A 20,517-nucleotide genomic window follows, 5' to 3' on the forward strand; every position below is an offset into this window, starting at 1 on the left:
CACCTGGGGCTCATCCGGGTCCTGTATAAAAGGGGCCGTCTCCCTTCATTCGGGGCTGGAGTCGGGTGGAAGGAGGACGAAGCAGTGGAGAGTGGAGGCGGCCCGAAGAAAGGCATTGTGGCCAGGACTTTGGATTTGGGGTTTGTGCACGTAATTAGGGTCTGTGTGACCATTGGACTGGGTCTTTGTGACCGTTATTAGTTGTAAATATTGTATTAAATAAACGTGTGGTGATTTTAAACAACATGTCCGCCTGTCTGTGCCCGGGTGCCGTTCACAATATATATATATATATATATATATATCAGGTGGAGCAGCCATGGACTTTGCAATACCTCACCCTGGGTTGGAGCGGTGCCTCGGTTTCCCATAGGGCTCCATGGGGATTGGAGTTGGGTGCAGCCTTGTTGGGTCCTGCAGGCGCCGCCAGGGGGTGCTGCAGCTGGGACTCCTGAGCCCTTATGGGCAGTGTATTCACCACACCCGGAAGTGCATCTGGAACTCGGCAGTTAACTACCTGGAGCACTTCCAGGTGGAATATAAAAGGAGCCAGCAGCCACCACTCAAGGAGCCAGAGTCAGGAGGAGGGAGACAAAGCTTGACGGAGAGGAGTGGTGGTTAAAGAAGAAGAGTGTGGTGTTTTGTGTGGTGTGCTTTGGGACTGTTTTGTGCCTGTAGGACACAGGGGAGACTTGCCCCACAGGTGAAGAAAAATAATAAGTTCCTTGGTTTTATACATGCCTCTGGCGTGAGTCTGTTTTACTCTGTTTTATCCTGCCCTCTTTCTCTCCAACCACCAAGGGCAGCACACCCACATTCTACTGCTGTACATCTGTCTACTCACCATCCTTCAGATGTCACATCTTGAGGGAATTCGTTCAGAGTTCACTTTTTGATTACGGTACAGTAGACACTCACCTGTGCCGCTGCATCTACCTTAGTGGAAAACCATACTCCAAGCTTCCTTAGGTAGTCCTGCACAGTCTTCAAGGGCGCTTCGGCCGTCCTATCCATACTCTCAATCATCTGTCTCAGGAGATTGACCATCTGCAACAGAGACTGTATGGACTGGGGTAGGCTTTCCAGCTCCTGCACACCCATACCATCATTATTTGTGTCAGCTGGAGGTGGACATGGATCTTGCTCGTCCCTACCCACCGGCCGTGAGCCATTGAACCTGCACCTTTCCTGCGCATGCTCTATAGGGTGCCCTTCTGGCTTGGGAAGGCTCTCTGCCTGGCCAGCCAATCCTGCCTCTACCAATTTACTGGTGGGATTCCAGGACATGTTTCCCAAGCCCTTACCTGCTTCGGTGTAGGTGGTTTAAGCATTCACCACCCCTTCCTCCCTATTTGGAATTTTGTCATTTGGGTAAGGCTCCAAGCAGTTCAAGGGCCACCTGTCACTGCAGACTCTTCCTGGGACTGGACACATGACCCTTCTGAGAGAGCACTGGAGAGAGGTCTTCTTTGTTTGATCCATTCAAGCTCATACTGCCATTGTCATAGTTGGGGACTCTCTTCAACTACCAGTGGACATACATGTAGTCTCCATCTAGGAGGTATGAGCATGTGACAAGCATGTTATACTCCCGGGGAATACCAGCCCTGGGCATGGTACATACCTCCAAATGAACTCAGCTGTCTGGTCTCTTCCAGACAACCCTGATGCTCCCCATGTCGGCTCCTTTGCTGTAGACAATGACATGGACTGGCCTCTTGCTGCCTTCGTGGTCCACCTGGACCTTCTTTTTCCCATTAGGACAGGAGTGGTGATTATGTGCATTGTGTTCAGACTTTGTGTGTGCAGTTGCGCTTGCACCACAAGAAAAAAAAAACACTGTCTGCAGACAGCCAGAAATCCTATTGACTATGCCACCTGTGGCCTGTAGGGGGTGCACCAGCTCCTCAAACCCTGCACAGGCAGATAAAGACACAAGTTCTTTTTCAGCACACAGGCTTATTTACAGATGGAAAACTCTTCCCCAAACTTTTCCCACAGCATAGTACAAAGTATAAATAAGCACCAGTACAAAGCAATTCTTCATCCATCTTTGACTGTCTCCTTCTGCTTCCACTCCTCCTCCAGCAAACTGTGTTACCTTCCTCACAAATCTGGCTCCTTAAGAAGTGGCAGCAGGCTTCTTTTATCCTGCACATGGGAGTAATTCCGGTGGCCCTTTAGCATAGTCCAGAAGCACTTCCAGGTGAGGTGAAACTCAACAAAGTAGGGCTCGCAATCCAAACAGGGCTGTGCAGAGCTCCAATTCCCATGAAGCCATGTAGGAATCCAAGGCACCACAGCAACCCATGGGAGCTGCCATCTAGCACTCCAGGGGAAGTAATGTCCTGTGCCTGTTTTCTCTCTCGGTCCTTCTATTATTGAGGCATTCTCACCTGGTAAGGGCCCTGACTATCCACCACAGCCGCTTATCAATTGGCTTTATATAGCAAGCCAAACACATAGAATTTATATTATGGTAGACACGTAAATGACAAGAAGATATGTGGGTACCAGCAATGGTAGCCAGACAAAGACATTTTTCCCATGTGTAATACATGGCCTGGACAGATATAAGACATTGACTGCTACAGTAACTGGGAGAATTGACACATAGCATAGTGGCATTCAGCAATCTTTCTCAAATGCAGAGGGCAGGTATCTCCATTTAGTGGAATGCATAACCTTAAGTTTCTGTACAACCCACTTACTGGATGACAACGTCAGGCATGGCACCTCCTGATTGCTGGAGGGCTTGGAACCCATCAGTTGCTAGGCATACCTGACCTTTGATTAAATGGAATGACAAGGTGCAAGAGAAAAGCCTGGCTTACCACGAAAGGTTCCATGACTAAGCACAAGAATACATGGAGTTGTGTGATGCCCTTTATATGAAATGGACAGCCTTGCTAGTAATGTGTAGCCTTATGAGTGCCTTGAACAGAGCATGTGGCCACTAGAGGGACCTCTAGGCTGGTGTTTCTGTTAAAGTTGAGACCTAACCCTCATTCCCAATGTGAGGCCAGCAAGACCCAAAGCCCTCTCCAGTTATGGCCACCTTCCTAGCAAAACTAAATGTAGATCTGGGGGTACGAGAATTTCCTGGAGGACAGGAGGTAAGAAGGAGAGAGACACAGGCACCGGAAATAGTACCCAAGACTTCCACACCATTGGTAGCCAGGGGTTCAAAGTTTATGAAACCAGACCCATGGGGACTACAGGATGCTGATTCTTGTTTTCAGTATACTGTATTGTCACCTGTTGTTAATTCTTCCCCTTGCACTTTCATTTCATGTAAGAAAATGTGTGACACATTTTTTGCTTGTCTTGTTTTTATTACACTGTTGGTGACACAAGAACACACACTGGTGCTCACAATATGTAAATGTGTTGGTGAATGTTAATGACTATATATATATGTTTATATAACTATATTTATTGTATATACAGTATGTATGTGCACAGGGACAGTATATGCCTACATATAGTACAGTATATGTATTTACCTATGATTATGTAGATGTAATTGTGTATGCGTGTCTGTGTATATGCACATGTTCTGTATGTGACTATGTGTAGTACATGTATGTGTACATGCGTTTAACTGTAATTATGTGCATATAAATGTATATGTTAACAACACTTTATACACTGTATTCATATGATTACAGTATGCATCTATATATATACATATATATGCACATATTTAAGTACAAGTACAGTAAATGAATATAACTTTGTAGAGAATATGCATGTAACTATGATTATAATAACATGGTGTAGACTATATTTATTTAAATGGCTATGTATCTGTATGGTATACTGTATTTTCATATTCATGTACTGACTGTATATAACTATGTGCAGTATTTGTAACTATAACTATATGCAGATGTAGTTACGAATGGATATGTAAATGTACATGACATGTGTAAATGAACATGAACATAACTATGACTATAGTGAGTATGTTAATGACTATATACACATATATATATGACTATGCATACATATAACTGAAGGAATTAGTCTCACTGACCACAGCAATGTATCGGTTGTTTCTTATCTTTGGTTGAACACTATAAGTGGTCTTGTATCATTCATGGCAGGTTTAAGCAGTTCACCCCATGACATTGATTACTAATCACAATTGTTTTTATCACATAAAGTGGCTTCTTAGTCTTTTTGTAAAATGCTTTATATATACTGTAAGTAGGTTGCAGTCGTTTCCATTTACTGAAACAACATCTGACCACCCACCCACTCCCCCTCATCCCATTGCTGTTCTTTTTCAGCTTACTTCTGCAGCCCAAGGACCAGTCCTGCTAATCAATTTGAGTTTGTCATCAATGAAGTGCCCCCCTCCCACTGCGGACAGTCACTGCACCCAATTCAGAGCTGTGGGAGAGATGTAACAGGTGACAGTCCAAAAAAACCTGACAAATCCACAAAGGCGACTAAAAGCAAACCAGGGTGCCAGGCACGGTCGCCTGCCCCACCAGGGATAACCGGTGTTTTCTTAAACTCACTAATTATTATTATTTTAATGCAAACCGATGCAATCCTTTGGAAAGTAAAACTCAGGAGGAATGTCTGCCATATGCTCGCAGTTCTCACACATTCCACAAAACTTTTAACAACGCATCGCTCAGTAGAGAAAAATGTAAGCCATGATAAAAGCTGCCATCTGGAAGAAGGACTGCGACGGCCAGGGCATAAAGGACCATTGGAAAGCCAAAGAAAGCTTACAAAAGAGACGGAGCTCAGAAGGTTAGCTCGTAACTAGCTGATCTCATCGCACCGTTTGCCTGAAAGACGCGGGGTTCCCAGTTCAAGGGGGGCTTCCAGTGTTTGTAGGGAGAAAGTACCGGGAGGGGGGGGTGTTGTGTTGGGGGTATCTTTGGAGTCCACTAGGCGCACGAAGTGCGCGCACCCCGAAAGGTAACGGGAATGCTTTGTGTTTGAAAATTTAAAGAACATCCCGCGGTCACACAAGACTCTTCCAACTGCCAGCAGAACACTTTTCACACCAGAGCGCATATGCATCGGCACGATGCTGGCATCCCTTGAGGCATCACACTTCTGCTAAAAGAAGCAGAACGAAGTGCGGGGATGCTGAGAGGAGACACAAAGGAAACACAAGCAATAAAATAAAAATAAATAAATAAAACCGCACGACTTTACCTTTCTGAAGACAATCGCGTTAGGCGAGTCGTCCTCGGGGTCCGCAGCGCCCACGGCACCTTCCTCGTCTTTGGCTTCCCGCGCCATGCCTTCCGTCTGCCAACCTGCAGAGGAGTAAAGCCTTTAAGCCATCAATAAAGCCGACTTTCAGCAGCGAAGGCGGGCACAGCGTCGCCCCGTTAATGCCTTCGCAGGATTTACTGCAGTCTAATGAGCACAACCAATGCCCAGAGACTGCTGCTTCTGTGCCTGAAACCCTCATTAGTAGAGCCGTGTGGGCACCGGAGTGCCGGACGGGCGGTCGGGCAGGCAGTTGTCTCCTTTATATAGTGCCTTTCACAATGTCAAGCAGCTCTATTTCTACTCCACAAACAAGTCATTAGTCATTAAACTGCACTTATGATAAAAAAGCTATTTGTCTTCCTATTAATTACATTAATACATTCATCTGTATTAAATAATAAATTAATACATGGGCTTATATAGCACACAGCTTCAGAACATTGGGTTTGAACCCTGAACCAATCGACCCTCATTCCGAGCTTGTACCTGCCTTGCTTTATGACCCTATAATTGGATTAAGCATTCTCAGTGAAAAGTGGCCCAGTGCTTAGCCCCTGAATGTCTATGTGTACAGAGTTTGCACGCTCTCCCTGTGTCACTTTTCTTTCTTTCTTTATTTCATTCTTTCTATCTTTCTTTCTTTCTTTCTTTCTTGTTTGTTGTTTATGCTATGCTTTTTTCCAACATCTGAAAATGTGCCTATTTAGGTTCTTGTACTGGCAAACACACACACATTTGCAGAAGTGGGTCCTCACCTGCTGTACTCTTAAAATACAGGTGCCAGAGTGGTTCTTCAGAGTGATGCCACAATGAAACCATTTTGATTCCCAAAAGAGCTATCCCCATGAAGGCTCCAGAAAGAAACTTTATTTATTTAGATGCATAACAGGCAACACAAAGAGCCATGAATAGATGGTAACAGATCTGTGAAACTGCCAATGGGTTTATGATGTTAACGGAACACTTACTGCTTACAATAACACAGACCATGTTCAGGTTATCTTGACGTCTCATATGCCACTCTGTAGAACAGGCTGAGAAACACATTGAAGATGTTTTGTCCACAGAGTAAAAACCTTTTCAAAGCTCAAAAAAGCCTTCCCTGCATGAAACAGCTCTTTGACAAACAATGGCTCTACTGGTACACATTCCAGTAAAGTGCCATTAAAGAACCAGGATTTTTAGTAGTGTGTAATGAATTGACACCCCATCTAAGCACAGGATTTTTACTGCCTTCACCTGATGCTGCTGGGATAGGCTCCATCCTCCACAACCCAAAAGTTAGATCAAGGCAGGGTTTGTAGTGGTTGGGAATATCACACCACTACTTCTAAAATGTTAATTTAAACATCCTCATGTGCTGTTACTGTACTTATTAAGCCTTGATGATACACTGAGTGCTAGTCATGCACCTAGCAGTTTTAAAATTAGAAACTGTTTTTTTTTTTTTCAACACAGGATACACGTGAAAAAATCTACTTTTCAGTTATTGAGAGACTTTGATAATAGACAATGTGGTGTAGTGATTAAGAAACTGGACCTCAAACATTTTGGATATAAGTTCAAATCCTACTACACTCTTGAAAAGAAAGATGCCAAAGTGGTTCTTAAAAATAATGTCATAAGGAACCAAAAATACTATCCACATGAAGATTCCAGAAATAAATTTTATTTATTTAGATCTGTCACAGATCTGTCATAAACAGCCATAAAGAGATAATATCAAAAGGTTCATGATTTTTAAAAGTTAAGCATACAGGCTAGGTCCAGGTTTTCTTGATCTGCTGTAACCTTCTAGTCTATTATACATTAAAGATTTATGTTTTATTGATATATCAGGAAATTTTTCAAAAACCAAAGATACAATTTAATACACAAAGTAGCTTTCCTGAAATTAAATGGTTTTTTTTTTATTTAAGCAGTGGCTTTAAAAGGAACCACACAACCCAGTAAAGTGCCAGTAAAAAGATAGTGTTTTTAGTAGTGCACTGACAATGTGTGACCATGAGCAAGCCGCTTCACCTGCATGTGCTCAAATTAGAAGAACATAAGAAACTGAACTAATTGTATTTGTCAAAAAATGTTGCAAGTCATCTTGGATAAAGTCATCAGCCTAATAAGTCAAGCCTGAGGACTTCAGATTGGTCAATTTCATATGCAGAATGAGTGGAGTTAACTATATAAACCTGAGATTTATATGCAAATATTCTAGGTGGCTTTGCCCATTTGAAGACGCCATAAAGTCATCTAGCAGACATTGTATTGTTAAGTGCAAACTTCTCGACACAGAAACAAACTTGAAGATGCAATGTTACCACAAACTCCAGAGATTGCTTATCACTCCCCTTCTCTGTTCATCACGATAAAATTCATTTATCGCGGTAGAGTCTGGAACGGATTAACCGCGATAAACGAGGGTTCACTGTATACATACAAATATAAAGTATATATAGAATTTATATATACATATACTTAATAATTATGTATACATTATTAACTTTTTATTTCTGATGCAATCAGAGGGGACCCCCGTCTGGGACTTCTCACACTTGTCAGAGACTAATCCCCTAAGTGTATGAATCAATACACTTAAAATATGCCATTTAGTATGGGATTTATAAAAGCATGGTTAATGTTTGGGATGCGCCATCTGTTAGAGTGACAAATAAAGTGCATTTTATTACTACAGTTGTAGAAGATGCGCAAACTGTTTTAATGACAGAGATGTAGCAACTGGAGACAGAAATACAAATGCATAGACACAAAGACACTTGTCCTATTATTAAGATGGATTAGCTGATTTCTGTTATTTCCGCCAGTTACTCTCTATTGGATGTGTTCAGCATTACCGTTCACAGGGCACCATTGATTGGAATGCATGTAGTAATACAATACATTGCATTTTTCATTTAAAGAGCTGGTGCACCTCAAATATTAATACTGCTTTTATGAATCCCATACCAAATGGCATATAACATAGCTACCAGATACACGCTGACACACACAGACACTTGTTCTTTTATCAAGATGGACTACTGTGATGGTTTGGAAACTAAAAAATCAATATAGACTTCAGTGCAGTGCAGTGCAGTGCTCCATCTATTGGAATGTGTTTTGTAAAGCACGTAGTGATCAAACACATTTGTTTTGTCATTCCAGCAGATGGCACATCAGAAACATTTGTAGTAATAAAATGCAATACCACAAATATTCAACTTGTTGGAATGAAAATTGCAATACATATGTCTCAGTTATATGCCATTTGGAATGGGATTCGTGAAAGCAGTGTTAATGTTTATGATGCGCTAAATGATGGAATAACAAATTCAATATATTTTCTTACTATAAATGTATGTGATTCACTAACTGTATTAATCACAGTAGTATCAAACACACAGATAACAGACACACACAAATACTTGTGCTTTTATTAGCGAGGGTTTAAGTTAACATGTAACCTGATGTTGCAGATACCAGTTAGGTACAGCGGATGGCGTGTAACTCCACAGATCCTTCTATTTTTTTTACCTCCCTTATCTATCTGCTCGAGGTCAGGGGAGCGGGTGAGCATTATTAGGACATCGTCCGACAGAACTACAGTATTCCATTACATTTAACATGAGAGTAGTTTTAGATATTAGCTGGTTAAACACACAACGCAACGTGACTAGTGTTATGGAGATTTCCACTACGGTACAAATGTAAACTATTTTTGAAGCTGTACACTTTCAAATTTGTAATATGCTTTCTTATCGAAATACAGCTACACTTTCTTTCTACAAGATGTATGTAGTACCTTTTATACATATTTTGAGTAATTTTTACTGTATATAATACCTCTTTTCACCTATATCTATCTGTCTATCTGTTAATGCATAGTATACATTTATCCACTAAATCAATGGTTCTCACACTCATTTCTCGGGACCCTCTGGATCTGCAGGTTTTTGTTCCCACCGATGTCGGTTTTTAATGGAATTTTACGATCAATTCAGCAAGCCTTCATTGCCCAGTTTGGGGACCGATGCAAATCTAAGTTTGGTATGGTTTTATGAGAATGTGTCACGCATTTGTATGGGTGACAAGGGAATCGTTGTAGGATATTTTAAACTTGGTTGTTAAAAGTTTCATCGTCTCCGTGGCTTTTATTCTGCTTTTCCAGGTGTTATGGTTAATTAATTTACGAAAGAATGAGATATTGGATCTGGCGCTAAAGCACTTGCAGCTTTTCAGCATTCATTGTCGTTTGCTCAGGTGTCTACTGTGTTATTCGCTGATGGCTTTTATCAGTATACAATTAAGGGAGCAAATTACATGGGAAAAGGCAAATTAATCGGAAAACAACAAGGGAAGGTAAAGTATTTTAAGCTTTAGTGAGAAAGTAAGTGTCCTTACATGGTGGGCTGCTAGCCTTGCTGGACAAAATCAAATTATCTCAGGGAAACAAAAATGATTAAACTTTTTTTTTTTTTTGCTTCGTGAATGTCTCCAAATGTAAAAAAATCACTGGTGTGCGGTTCCGAATAAATAAGAAGGGTGTGAAAAGGGAAAAAAAGACAAATTAAATGAGATCAGTGTATGATTGAAACAAAAACCTGCCGTGACGATGGCGGGGGAACTGGAACGGAGTTTGAGAGCCCCCTGCACTAATCTCATGGTTTAGTATCGGTGACCCACGCAACAGCACGTTTCCAAGGGCGCCCTAGGCAAAGACTGTCGGCTTTCAAGTCCTTGGACGACTAGCTAGAGGGGTCTTCCGCCAGCCTCAATTGATTAAAGGGGCAACACTTGTCATTTCCAAAAGTTATTTGTTTATTTATTGGAACTGGTACAGGCTAAGAGATCATTGACTTTGGCAGGGCTAGCAGTGTATTTTCACATCCTAAACATTTCAGATGTGAGTCTGGAATATGTTTCTTATGAAAAGCAGAGGCATCGTGTATATGAGCTATAGTTGGTGTAATATGATTCTTGCTCTTAATTCACGTCTTTAACGCTTCTTTGCAGTTTGGACAAATAGCTGGTGGCATTGCTTTTAGGTTAATAATTGTGATGAAAGAGTGCCAAAAGGCCGGGTTTAAAGACGTGGAATGAAGAAGTGTGCCATTCTAAACAATCGTTGAGTTATGAAGGCGTTAATGAAAAGACAGAACAGAGCTGTGGCTGCATGAATGCGTGTTATATCGCGAATCAATCTATACGTTGTTTTTAGTTGACTTATTACAGCTTACCACTGACGTTGAAAAGGTATGTTGTTAAGTCACCTTCTCTAAGATAGGAGAGCGCGCAGTGACGGCATTGGGCTTTATGATTGGTTTGTTGAGTTGGGGCTTAACCAATCAGTGTTTTCCGCTGTGCATTTCATTTAATAGCAGTACTCTGTGTTCACGAAGACATTTACCTTCCGTCTTTAAATTTGAAAGTCTTGTGTAATTATATCTAAACTAAGTGTAATTTAAACCGTACGTCTTAAATAACCAGTAAACTCCTGATTCTCTAAAGAATCGCAAATCCAAGAATGGGAATAACTTTCTGTTCCCTCCGATCTTTGGAGGGATGAAAAATCATGGAGGGTGGGGGCGTCCTGGGAAAGTTTTCATTTAATTAAATAAATATATTTGTACTAAAATAACCAATTTATTAAAACTAAAATTGAAAAGTAATTGTTATGTTTTTGTATTTCCGATCGTTGAGCTCTTTCTTTTTGGAGCCGTGACTCCTTTGCTTCTGGTGTTTCAGAAGCGTGTTGTAGGCGCCTTCGTTCATTGTTTTTATTTGTCCGGTCGCGTTTTTGTTTTTCTGTGGCTGTGTCGTTACCTAGAAGTCGTTTGCTGTTAGGAATCATATTTGAACATACTTTTAACACTGAATTACCCTAATGTGATTCAAATAAGCCACACTGACAGCTGCCACACTGACTGCTGGCACAGTGGATTAGAGCACACTGACTGCTGGCACTGTGGAGTGGAGAACACTGACTGCTGGCACTGTCAGTAGTCACTACTACCTCAAGTTTAAATATGTCACCATGGCAACTTGTTGGCGTGCATTCTTTACCTCAAGTTTACTTTACAGGCTGTGCGCGTGTGCTTTCGGCGCCACCAAGTTCCCAGATGGTGACGACGGCGGATTCGCGTGCTGAAGTGACCATGGCGGCGGATCCCGGCTTGGAGATCTACATTAGTAAACAAAGGTTGTAAATGCGATGGTGTGTGCGTTCGCGTTCGGGAGGCGGTTGTATTGTGCACGGCTTGCTTCTGGCCTCTGGCATCCATGCATATATACATCCTTCGTTTAGTAATGTAGATGTTGTGTAAGTGATTTGAGTTTGTAAGTTTAAACCACATGTTGGAAAGTTAGGAGAATTTTAAGTACAGTATTAACAAACTGACTTCATAGCGGGAAATACGCATGTTGTTTTATAGCAGGATTAATTTAAATTAATTTAGTACTGCTGGGTTAATAGTTACTCATGTATACATAAATACAGTTCTCTTTGCATATGTAAGTGGAATATATACTGTATTTTGGATTAATGGACGGTTTTACGTCAAGGTATTTTCTCCCGTATTCATGGAATTCGAAGTATTGCAGGCCTTGTAGTGGACGTATCGTGCTCTTCGGATCATATAGCACATTATTGTTTGGTTGTCTGTATTAGGTAATATTGTTAATTGACTTTATATTGCACCTTCATATTTTGAATCTTTGATAATAATTAATAAATATGTTTAGAGAATTTTTAATCTGATAGGATGTACATTTTGGCGAGATGGCAGTTTTTAACATAGAAATCACTTTCAACTATTCTTGTGAAAAAATAAAAAACGAGAAGGTTGTTTACATTTTGCAAACTCTAACAACAACTTTATCCTTTTTAGGATTACAACAGAAATACAATGATAAAGGTGCAAAATTAGAAAGCTTTTTTCTCTGCAACCTTTTTTTTAGTAATTTGGTTTTACATTTGCAGCCTTCGTTTCCCCTGCCTGTGGCCTTCACACTCTTTTCACACCACTTACAGACAACTTTCCTTGAACTCTGCAGTGTGTGCTGGTGACTTTAAAAAAGTAAACCAACTTCTGTCGGATATCTTGACAGATATTGTTGTTTTTCATTTATATTAGTTTCTACTTTGTTTTTGATATATATGAATATACAGTATCTATATCCTCATATATGATGGATTTGTATTAATGAGTGATGTGTGTTTTATTTATTTATAGTGTATGTATGTGTGTGTGTATATATATATATATATATATATATATATATATATATATATATATATATATAGTGTGGTGTACGGCCAGGGTGCCTCCATGGTGGAACAACCTTTAGATGAGGGAAGGAGCCTTTCCAGAGCATTAATTCCGTCGGAGCGCTAGATGGCATCCCCCCAGGGTTGCGGTGGTGCCTTGGACTCTTGCGAGGCTCCATTAGAACTGGAGTTTGGGGCAGCCTTGTTTGGTTCCATGGGGAGCCCTGGAGTGCAGCTGTTCTGCCACACCTGGTAGTGCTGCCGGACATGGGTCAACGAGCACCTGGAGAACTTCTGGGTGCGTTATAAAAGGAGCCAGCAGACACTACTCGGGGAGCCAGAGTTGGGAGGAGGTGGACAAAGCTTGCCTGGAGGAGTGGAGGAAAGAGAAGACAAGTTTGTTGTGTTGTTCTTGTGGGAAGGCATTTCCCATGAGGACTAAAAGAAAAAAAAAAAAAAATAAAAGCATGGGCTTGTATTTGTTCCTCTGCATGTGTCTCTGTCAGGTTTGGTCAGCGGTATGCCGTCTGGTGGTCCACAATATATATATTACTATGGATAGGAATGTCATGTGAATGTCAAACAAACTTACTCCAGGCCAAGGTCATGGTGGGAGCTGGAGCCTGTTCCAGTAAGCAGAGGGTGCCAGCCTATCACTGGGTGAACACCCATCCCTATATACCAAACACAATAGAGCTGATTTAGCATCAACAATTAACCTAACGTGTGTGTCTTTGGGTGGCAGGAGGAAACCCCTGCAGACATGGTGAGCATGTTTGATTCCTTTGGGAAAACAAAAATAGCCCACAACATGGATGATTTTCACACGTGCTCTTGGCCAGAGTACCAAAGGCAAAGGTGTTATCTGAAACAAATAAAACTATATATTTCAAAAATTAATATTTATTTACTTCATCTGAAGCATATTATAAATTGGTGTTCACACCATGAAGCTAGGAAAATGGTTTGGGCTTTTGGGTTGTGGGCTGCTTTCACAAAAAGAATTTGTTTAATAATATTTTGGCATAAAATGCACACATTTTGCACATTTTGAGTATGACACAGGATGACTTGACGTCGATTATGAGACACGAGTAACAAAAGATTTGTTTCATGGACTTTTTGATATTGCTGTTGTTCACCACTTGCTTCCAATTAAAGAATACAGTTCATCTGCTCTGTTCTTCATCAAACCTGGAGATTAACATTTTTTCTCTGCTATCCATACGAACTATATAAGGTATTTAACATAAAAAATACCATTTTTGATTAGTGTATTCCTTTAAGAATTGACATGATTGCCATTTTCTAAATTGTCCTAAGTGTGTGCTTGGTGTGTGTCTGTGTGTGTGTGTGCCCTGTGGTGGGCTGGTGCCGTGCCCGGGGTTTGTTTTCTGCCTTGCGCCCTGTGTTGGCTGGGATTGGCTCCAGCAGACCTCCATGACCCTGTAGTTAGATTATAGCGGGTTGGATGATGGATGGATGGACGGATGATTAACATTTTCAAAATTATGAAAGGATTTACTACATTGCATCCAGGCAGTTACTTTAAAACGGGACAGAGCTGGAAACTCGTATAAAAAAAAAAAAAAAAAAAAACATCCAAAACATTACACCACTTGAAGGATCATTGTCCTTGCTGCCTGTGTCCTTTAGGGTGTATTTCAAAATATTATTAATTGTTTGTAAAAGCTCTGAACAATGTTAGTCCCTGCATGCACTTTGAAGAGCATGTTTTCGTACATTCAAGCTTCTCTAGCACTGGATTGCTTTTTATTTCAAATGTACAGCATAAAAGAACTAGTAAGACTGCTTTTTGATTTTGGGCAGCAAGTATCTGGAATACTTTCCCATTCAATATACATCAGGATAGTATGTTTGAAAAAAAAAAACTTGCCTATTCAATTTGGCTTTTTCTTTTTTTCTTCCTCGTTTGATGATCTGCTGTTGTCATTAAGTGCAATTGTTCCACAGATTAGTTGCTAATCACTCCTTTTGTGTGTTTTCTGTTTCCAGTGTTCAGCCAAATTACGGAGCAGATTGTGATGCTGGGAGGAAGCTCTACAAGACGTTTTATATTCCTGTTATGAATAAATGTGGACACATGTTTCTATATTTGGGGGGTGCTGTTTTGGCATAGATCCTGCAAGTTTATTTTCTCCATCTTCCTCCTCTGCTGGAGCTTGAATTTTCCTGACCTCCATAGCCATCTTACCATAGTCTTTAGGGTTATGTGGAACACCGGTAGAAATTTTCAGATATCATTTTTAATGTTGTGAATTTGTCTTTCTGACACAGAGTAGCATATACTGGTACATATGTGGAGATAAAAGTCCACACAGGCATCAGTTTGCTATAGCTAAATTAGAATTTATACAAATGGTGTATGACCTAAATGTCCTAAAACTGACAATTTGTTTATTTCAGTGATTCAATTTATATTAAAACATTACAGAAAATGAATTCTATAACAATAATCATGGACAGTGGAAATGGATGGCAGTAGGGCTCCAGCTACTTTTGTTTTGTGAATGTTAAAATTTGTATTTTTCTTTGTAACTTAGCAAGTCGGCCTGTGAGCGGACATTAGGTGAAACTGCACAGGGGTAAGGGGGAGAGCTGTGTTTGTGATGAATTAACTTAAAATGAGGTGTGATGAATGGCACGGTAGGTCAGACGGCTTGGCTTGGACCCAGCAAAGCAAAGAAGGTGGCCAGCTTGGCTCAAAGGCTTGTGAGGACAGCAGTCCCCCTTGAAGAGGATGAGTGGTGTCTTCTGAGGCTAACAGTACAAGTTCCTTTCTAAGAATATTAAATGGCTGCTTTTGTCTGTGCGTCAGTCTTTCCTCCTCTGTATCTCCAGTTGTTACATTATATTTCATATGCTGTATAGCATGATGACAGAACTTTACATAGTTTTACCTTTTGATGGGGAAAAAAACAATCAGTTTTTGAAGGGGTCAGTTCAAACTCATCCCATTAGTACACTTTAAACTGTAGAATGCACAGATATGCATTTTGCAAATGTTTAAACAAATGAGCAACTAAAAATTATTTAGAAATGGAAAAAAATGATGAAAATAAAAGTACTACAAAACCAATGACAATTATCCTGTACTGTCAACAAAAACTAAATATGTGATGTGATGTATATGTCTGCGGTGCAGGGTTGGCGCCCTGCCCGGGATTGGTTCCTGCCTTGCGCCCTGTGTTGGCTGGGATTGGCTCCAGCAGACCCCCGTGACCCTGTGTTCGGATTCAGCGGGTTGGAAAATGGATGGATGGATGATGTATATGTGCAGATATTTTCCACAAAACTATGATAATAATTAAAAGGTAGCCCAGCAAGAACCAAAGAGCAAAATAAGCACAATAAGCTTAGGGCACCAAATGGTAAGGTGCAGCACAGAGTTTTTGTAAAAGTATGTAGAACATAAGTAAGATTAAGCATTATTGTTGATCCATGCATGTTGAAATGCTACATACAGTATATACAAGGCCAGAAAGTCATGGAATAAAAGATGTTTTGTTTGGTACAAATAAGGATATTTCTTCATTAGAATCTTTTTTTAAAAAAAATGGTCTGCTAAGATTGATTTCTGTAGAATGAAGATTTTGAAAACTGAAAAGTATGCTCTTGAGATCACTTCATTTCAGTTGGGTGACAAGTGTGAAAAGCTTTCTTCAGTTGCCTGGGTTGTAGGGCTTGGTTTGATCGCTTTTGATGAGGTGGGATTCAGTCAGTAAAGAAGGACATTTTCTTTGGTTTGTCTTTGTTTAGTTTTTCTTTATGTTTATAATGGGGTTTTGAAAGGCAATCTTAAAGTCTAGTTAGACTTGCTTGTTTTTTGTTCAGTGAGAAACCAGAGGACTTTGGAAGAATAGCTCTTTAATGCGTCCTTTTTATAGTTGGTCTTGTTTTGTTTGTATAGTCTATACAGTTCACATTTTCCAAGGCTCTTTGTCTTAAAAGGCATGTGCAGTATATGTTAATTTCTTGCTCAGTTATCCTTTTTATTAGTTTGCAAAGTACAGATATTTTGGATTTACTTCACTTGATTAAAATGGTCCTAATGAAAAGAAACATTACATTACTGTTAACCTATGAAACTGGGTCAGCAGAAGCACTTGAACAGGATTCAGTTTGAAAAGTACATGCATGTTTATTGTGATATATGCTGTAATTATCATAATTTAATTTTTATCGTCATTTTGGCCATACCACCCACCCCGGCTGTTGTTTAGACTTTTTTTTAATTTCTCATTTCTGCAATTTTACAAAAAGTCCCTAAAAAATTGTTCTTGTTAATTGTTAATGCTCTTGATTTATCAGTTGCTATTGTAAACCACTTTGAGCTACATTTAAACATGAAAGTGTTCTACATACAGTGCATCCGGAAAGTATTCACAGCGCATCACTTTTTGTTATGTTACAGCCTTATTCCAAAATGGATTAAATTCATTATTTTCCTCAGAATTCTACACACAACACCCCATAATGACAACATGAAAAAAGTTTACTTGAGATTTTTGCAAATTTATTAAAAATAAAAAATTTATAAAGGACATGTACATAAGTATTCACAGCCTTTGCCATGAAGCTCCAAATTGAGCTCAGGTGCATCCTGTTTCCCCTGATCATCCTTGAGATGTTTCTGCAGCTTAATTGGAGTCCACCTGTGGTAAATTCAGCTGATTGGACATGATTTGGAAAGGCACACACCTGTCTATATAAGGTCCCACAGTTCACAGTTCATGTCAGAGCACAAACCAAGCATGAAGTCAAAGGAATTGTCTGTAGACCTCCGAGACAGGATTGTCTCGAGGCACAAATCTGGGGAAGGTTACAGAAAAATCTCTGCTGCTTTGAAGGTCCCAATGAGCACAGTGGCCTCCATCATCCGTAAGTGGAAGAAGTTTGAAACCACCAGGACTCTTCCTAGAGCTGGCCGGCCATCTAAACTGAGGGATCGGGGGAGAAGGGCCTTAGTCAGGGAGATGACCAAGAACCTGATGGTCACTCTGTCAGAGCTCCAGAGGTCCTCTGTGGAGAGAAGAGAACCTTCCAGAAGGACAACCATCTCTGTAGCAATCCACCAATCAGGCCTGTATGGTAGAGTGGCCAGACGGAAGCCACTCCTTAGTAAAAGGCACATGGCAGCCCGCCTGGAGTTTGCCAAAAGACACCTGAAGGACTCTCAGACCATGAGAAACAAAATTCTCTGGTCTGATGTGACAAAGATTGAACTCTTTAGTGTGAATGCCAGGCGTCACGTTTGGAGGAAACCAGGCACCGCTCATCACCAGGCCAATACCATCCCTACAGTGAAGCATGGTGGTGGCAGCATCATGCTGTGGGGATGGAACTGGGAGACTAGTCAGGATAAAGGGAAAGATGACTGCAGCAATGTACAGAGACATCCTGGATGAAAACCTGCTCCAGAGCGCTCTTGACGTCAGACTTGGACGACGGTTCATCTTTCAGCAGGACAACGACTCTAAGCACACAGCCAAGATATCAAAGGAGTGGCTTCAGGACAACTCTGTGAATGTCCTTGAGTGGCCCAGCCAGAGCCCAGACTTGAATCCGATCGAACATCTCTGGGGAGATCTTAAAATGGCTGTGCACCGACGCTTCCCATCCAACCTGATGTAGCTTGAGAGGTGCTGCAAAGAGGAATGGGCGAAACTGGCCAAGGATAGGTGTGCCAAGCTTGTGGCATCATATTCAAAAAGACTTGAGGCTGTAATTGCTGCCAAAGGTGCATCGACAAAGTATTGAGCAAAGACTGTGAATAGTTAAGTACATGTGATTTCTCAGTTTTTTTATTTTTAATAAATTTGCAAAAACCTCAAGTAAACTTTTTTCACGTTGTCATTATGGGGTGTTGTGTGTAGAATTCTGAGGAAAAAAATGAATTCAATCCATTTTGGAATAAGGCTGTAACATAACAAAATGTGGAAAAAGTGATGCGCTGTGAATACTTTCCGGATGCGCTGTAAATAAATGTTAGTAAGTGGCTTATGTGGCTACAGTAACAGAATAAACAAAGTCTCTCCAGTGAGGTAGAGAGTAAACTGCAAAACTGACAGATGTGCTTCGTGGATTTTGACAGCCTGCCAGTCGTCTTTAGAGACAAGTTTGAAGTCAGTAATTCAGAATGGCATGACTGGGTTAAAGTGACTATATTGGGAAAGGAGGGGGAAAAAAACCAAATACGACGTGCATTGTGTCTAATTACTACTTACGTTTATCTTGAAATTAGCCATTTATTATGTGGAACATTCAAATAATTTATTGAATGGCAATCCAGTTAATCACATTTGAATGTAATTAATTTAATTTATAATTGTCTGTTATTTAACTAATGTAATTTTTAATGGTGTAGACATTTAATTAATGTCATTTATGATTAGAATTTAATTATGTGGCTTATAGTTATTTTAGTGTAATATAATCATGATAATTTTATAGCTGATTTGTTGTAACTTAAATAATTTAGTTTAATGTGTAACTGTTGGATTACAATTCATTTTGTAATTGTTACAATATAAATATATAGTCATTAACCACATCACACATTTGTCTGCACATAAGCAGCATTAATGAAACATTAACATACATTGTAGTGGCACTCAGACCTGAAGCCGCTGTGCGTGGAAGTTGCTCTGTTTTCTTATGTTCACATCATTTTCTTTGGGTATTGTGGTTACTATTCTGAAGACAGAAAGGCCTTAAATTTTAGATAGCTATCAAAAGCTCTATGTAAGAAATATGAAGGGCACTATATAATAGCTCTATATAAAGATAATACTGCATTGACTCCTGAATTATAAATTTCCTGCAGTGCATAACATAAGCCTTAGTACTCAACAAATTGATGTGGGCACTGTATGCATTGGCACAACAGGTTGCTAGAGGGAGCTGCACTGAAATGGCCCCATGACTGTTTTGTGATTTTAACGGAAGACCAGAAGATGAAAGGTAAGATGGGAACACAACAAGTTATTAACCAGGAAATCGGACCAATTGGACCAATGTCAAGCCAAAACAAACCTCTAATTTGTGGTCAAAATAACGTAGCCATAGAATTGAATACGAGGAAGACTAAGGTTGAAAAAGAAAACGTCAAAGGGAAAATCTGCCAGACCTAAATTTGGAGGAAGTATCCAGAGTAACCTTTATGCTGTTGCACTGCTGACATATCACAGCCACTGACCTGACATATTAAAAATACAGTGGTGTTGAAAAAAGATGCAAATAAGGATGAACTGTATCAAAACAAAAGCAACACAAAAAACTAACATCAGAATTGGACTCTGCATCATAAGAAAACATACTACTTAAATAATCATTTATAAATACACCTTTAAACAGGAGTAAAACATTATAAACAAAACAAAATCACAACGACGACTTTGTAAGACATACCCTGAACTAGGAAGCAACTCTTTGAATGTTTACGTTAAGCCTCAGGCTGAGATAGAAATGGCTTCTACCTGCTAGTGCCTTTCCATCAGGAATTCTGGGTGATTTGGAGAAAAGATTCTTGATGGGGGGGCAGTGTGACCAGAAAACAAAAGAGGATCTATGGGCTACTATTTTGTTTTATTCCTTTTTTTCTAGAGTATTTGAACATTCTGTATATGCAGTAAATATGGCATGTCAGTGACTTTACGAGGTACAATTAGTCCTGTGTGCAACATAAATTTAAATGAGTGCCTATGATTATTTGAAATCCATAGTCATTAATTCATGCATTCATTCTGCCATTTTGATTACCTACAGGGTCAAAGAGTCCACAGCCTAACTTGGCAGCACTGGACCAAAGGCTGGAAATATCCCTGAACAGGACATTGTTGTAAATGCTTGCAGTGGGCCACTTTAGATGCATCAGTTGGCCTGTCTTTGGAGGAATACTAGATAACCTGGAGAAGAGGGTAAATGAGCATGAGAAACACCACACTGCTAGTGAGCGGGTCAATATTTGGATATAAATCCACTGTGCC

General features: G+C 40.2%; 1 protein-coding gene across 3 annotated transcripts in view; it reads right to left on the bottom strand.

Annotated features, from left to right (window-relative positions):
- The window catches only part of rgs6 (regulator of G protein signaling 6), a 154,255-nt gene that overhangs the window by 121,257 nt on the left and 12,481 nt on the right, over window positions 1-20,517 (bottom strand). For all 3 annotated transcript variants that reach the window (XM_039741164.1, XM_039741166.1, XM_039741167.1), the window contains exon 2: window positions 5,185-5,288. In XM_039741164.1, the coding sequence (XP_039597098.1) occupies window positions 5,185-5,271 (87 nt within the window). In that variant the 5' untranslated portion in view covers window positions 5,272-5,288. The remainder of the gene's footprint in view (window positions 1-5,184; window positions 5,289-20,517) is intronic.

This window comes from Polypterus senegalus, chromosome 18 (genome assembly GCF_016835505.1).
Source record: "Polypterus senegalus isolate Bchr_013 chromosome 18, ASM1683550v1, whole genome shotgun sequence".
NCBI classification, from domain to species: Eukaryota; Metazoa; Chordata; class Cladistia; order Polypteriformes; family Polypteridae; genus Polypterus; species Polypterus senegalus.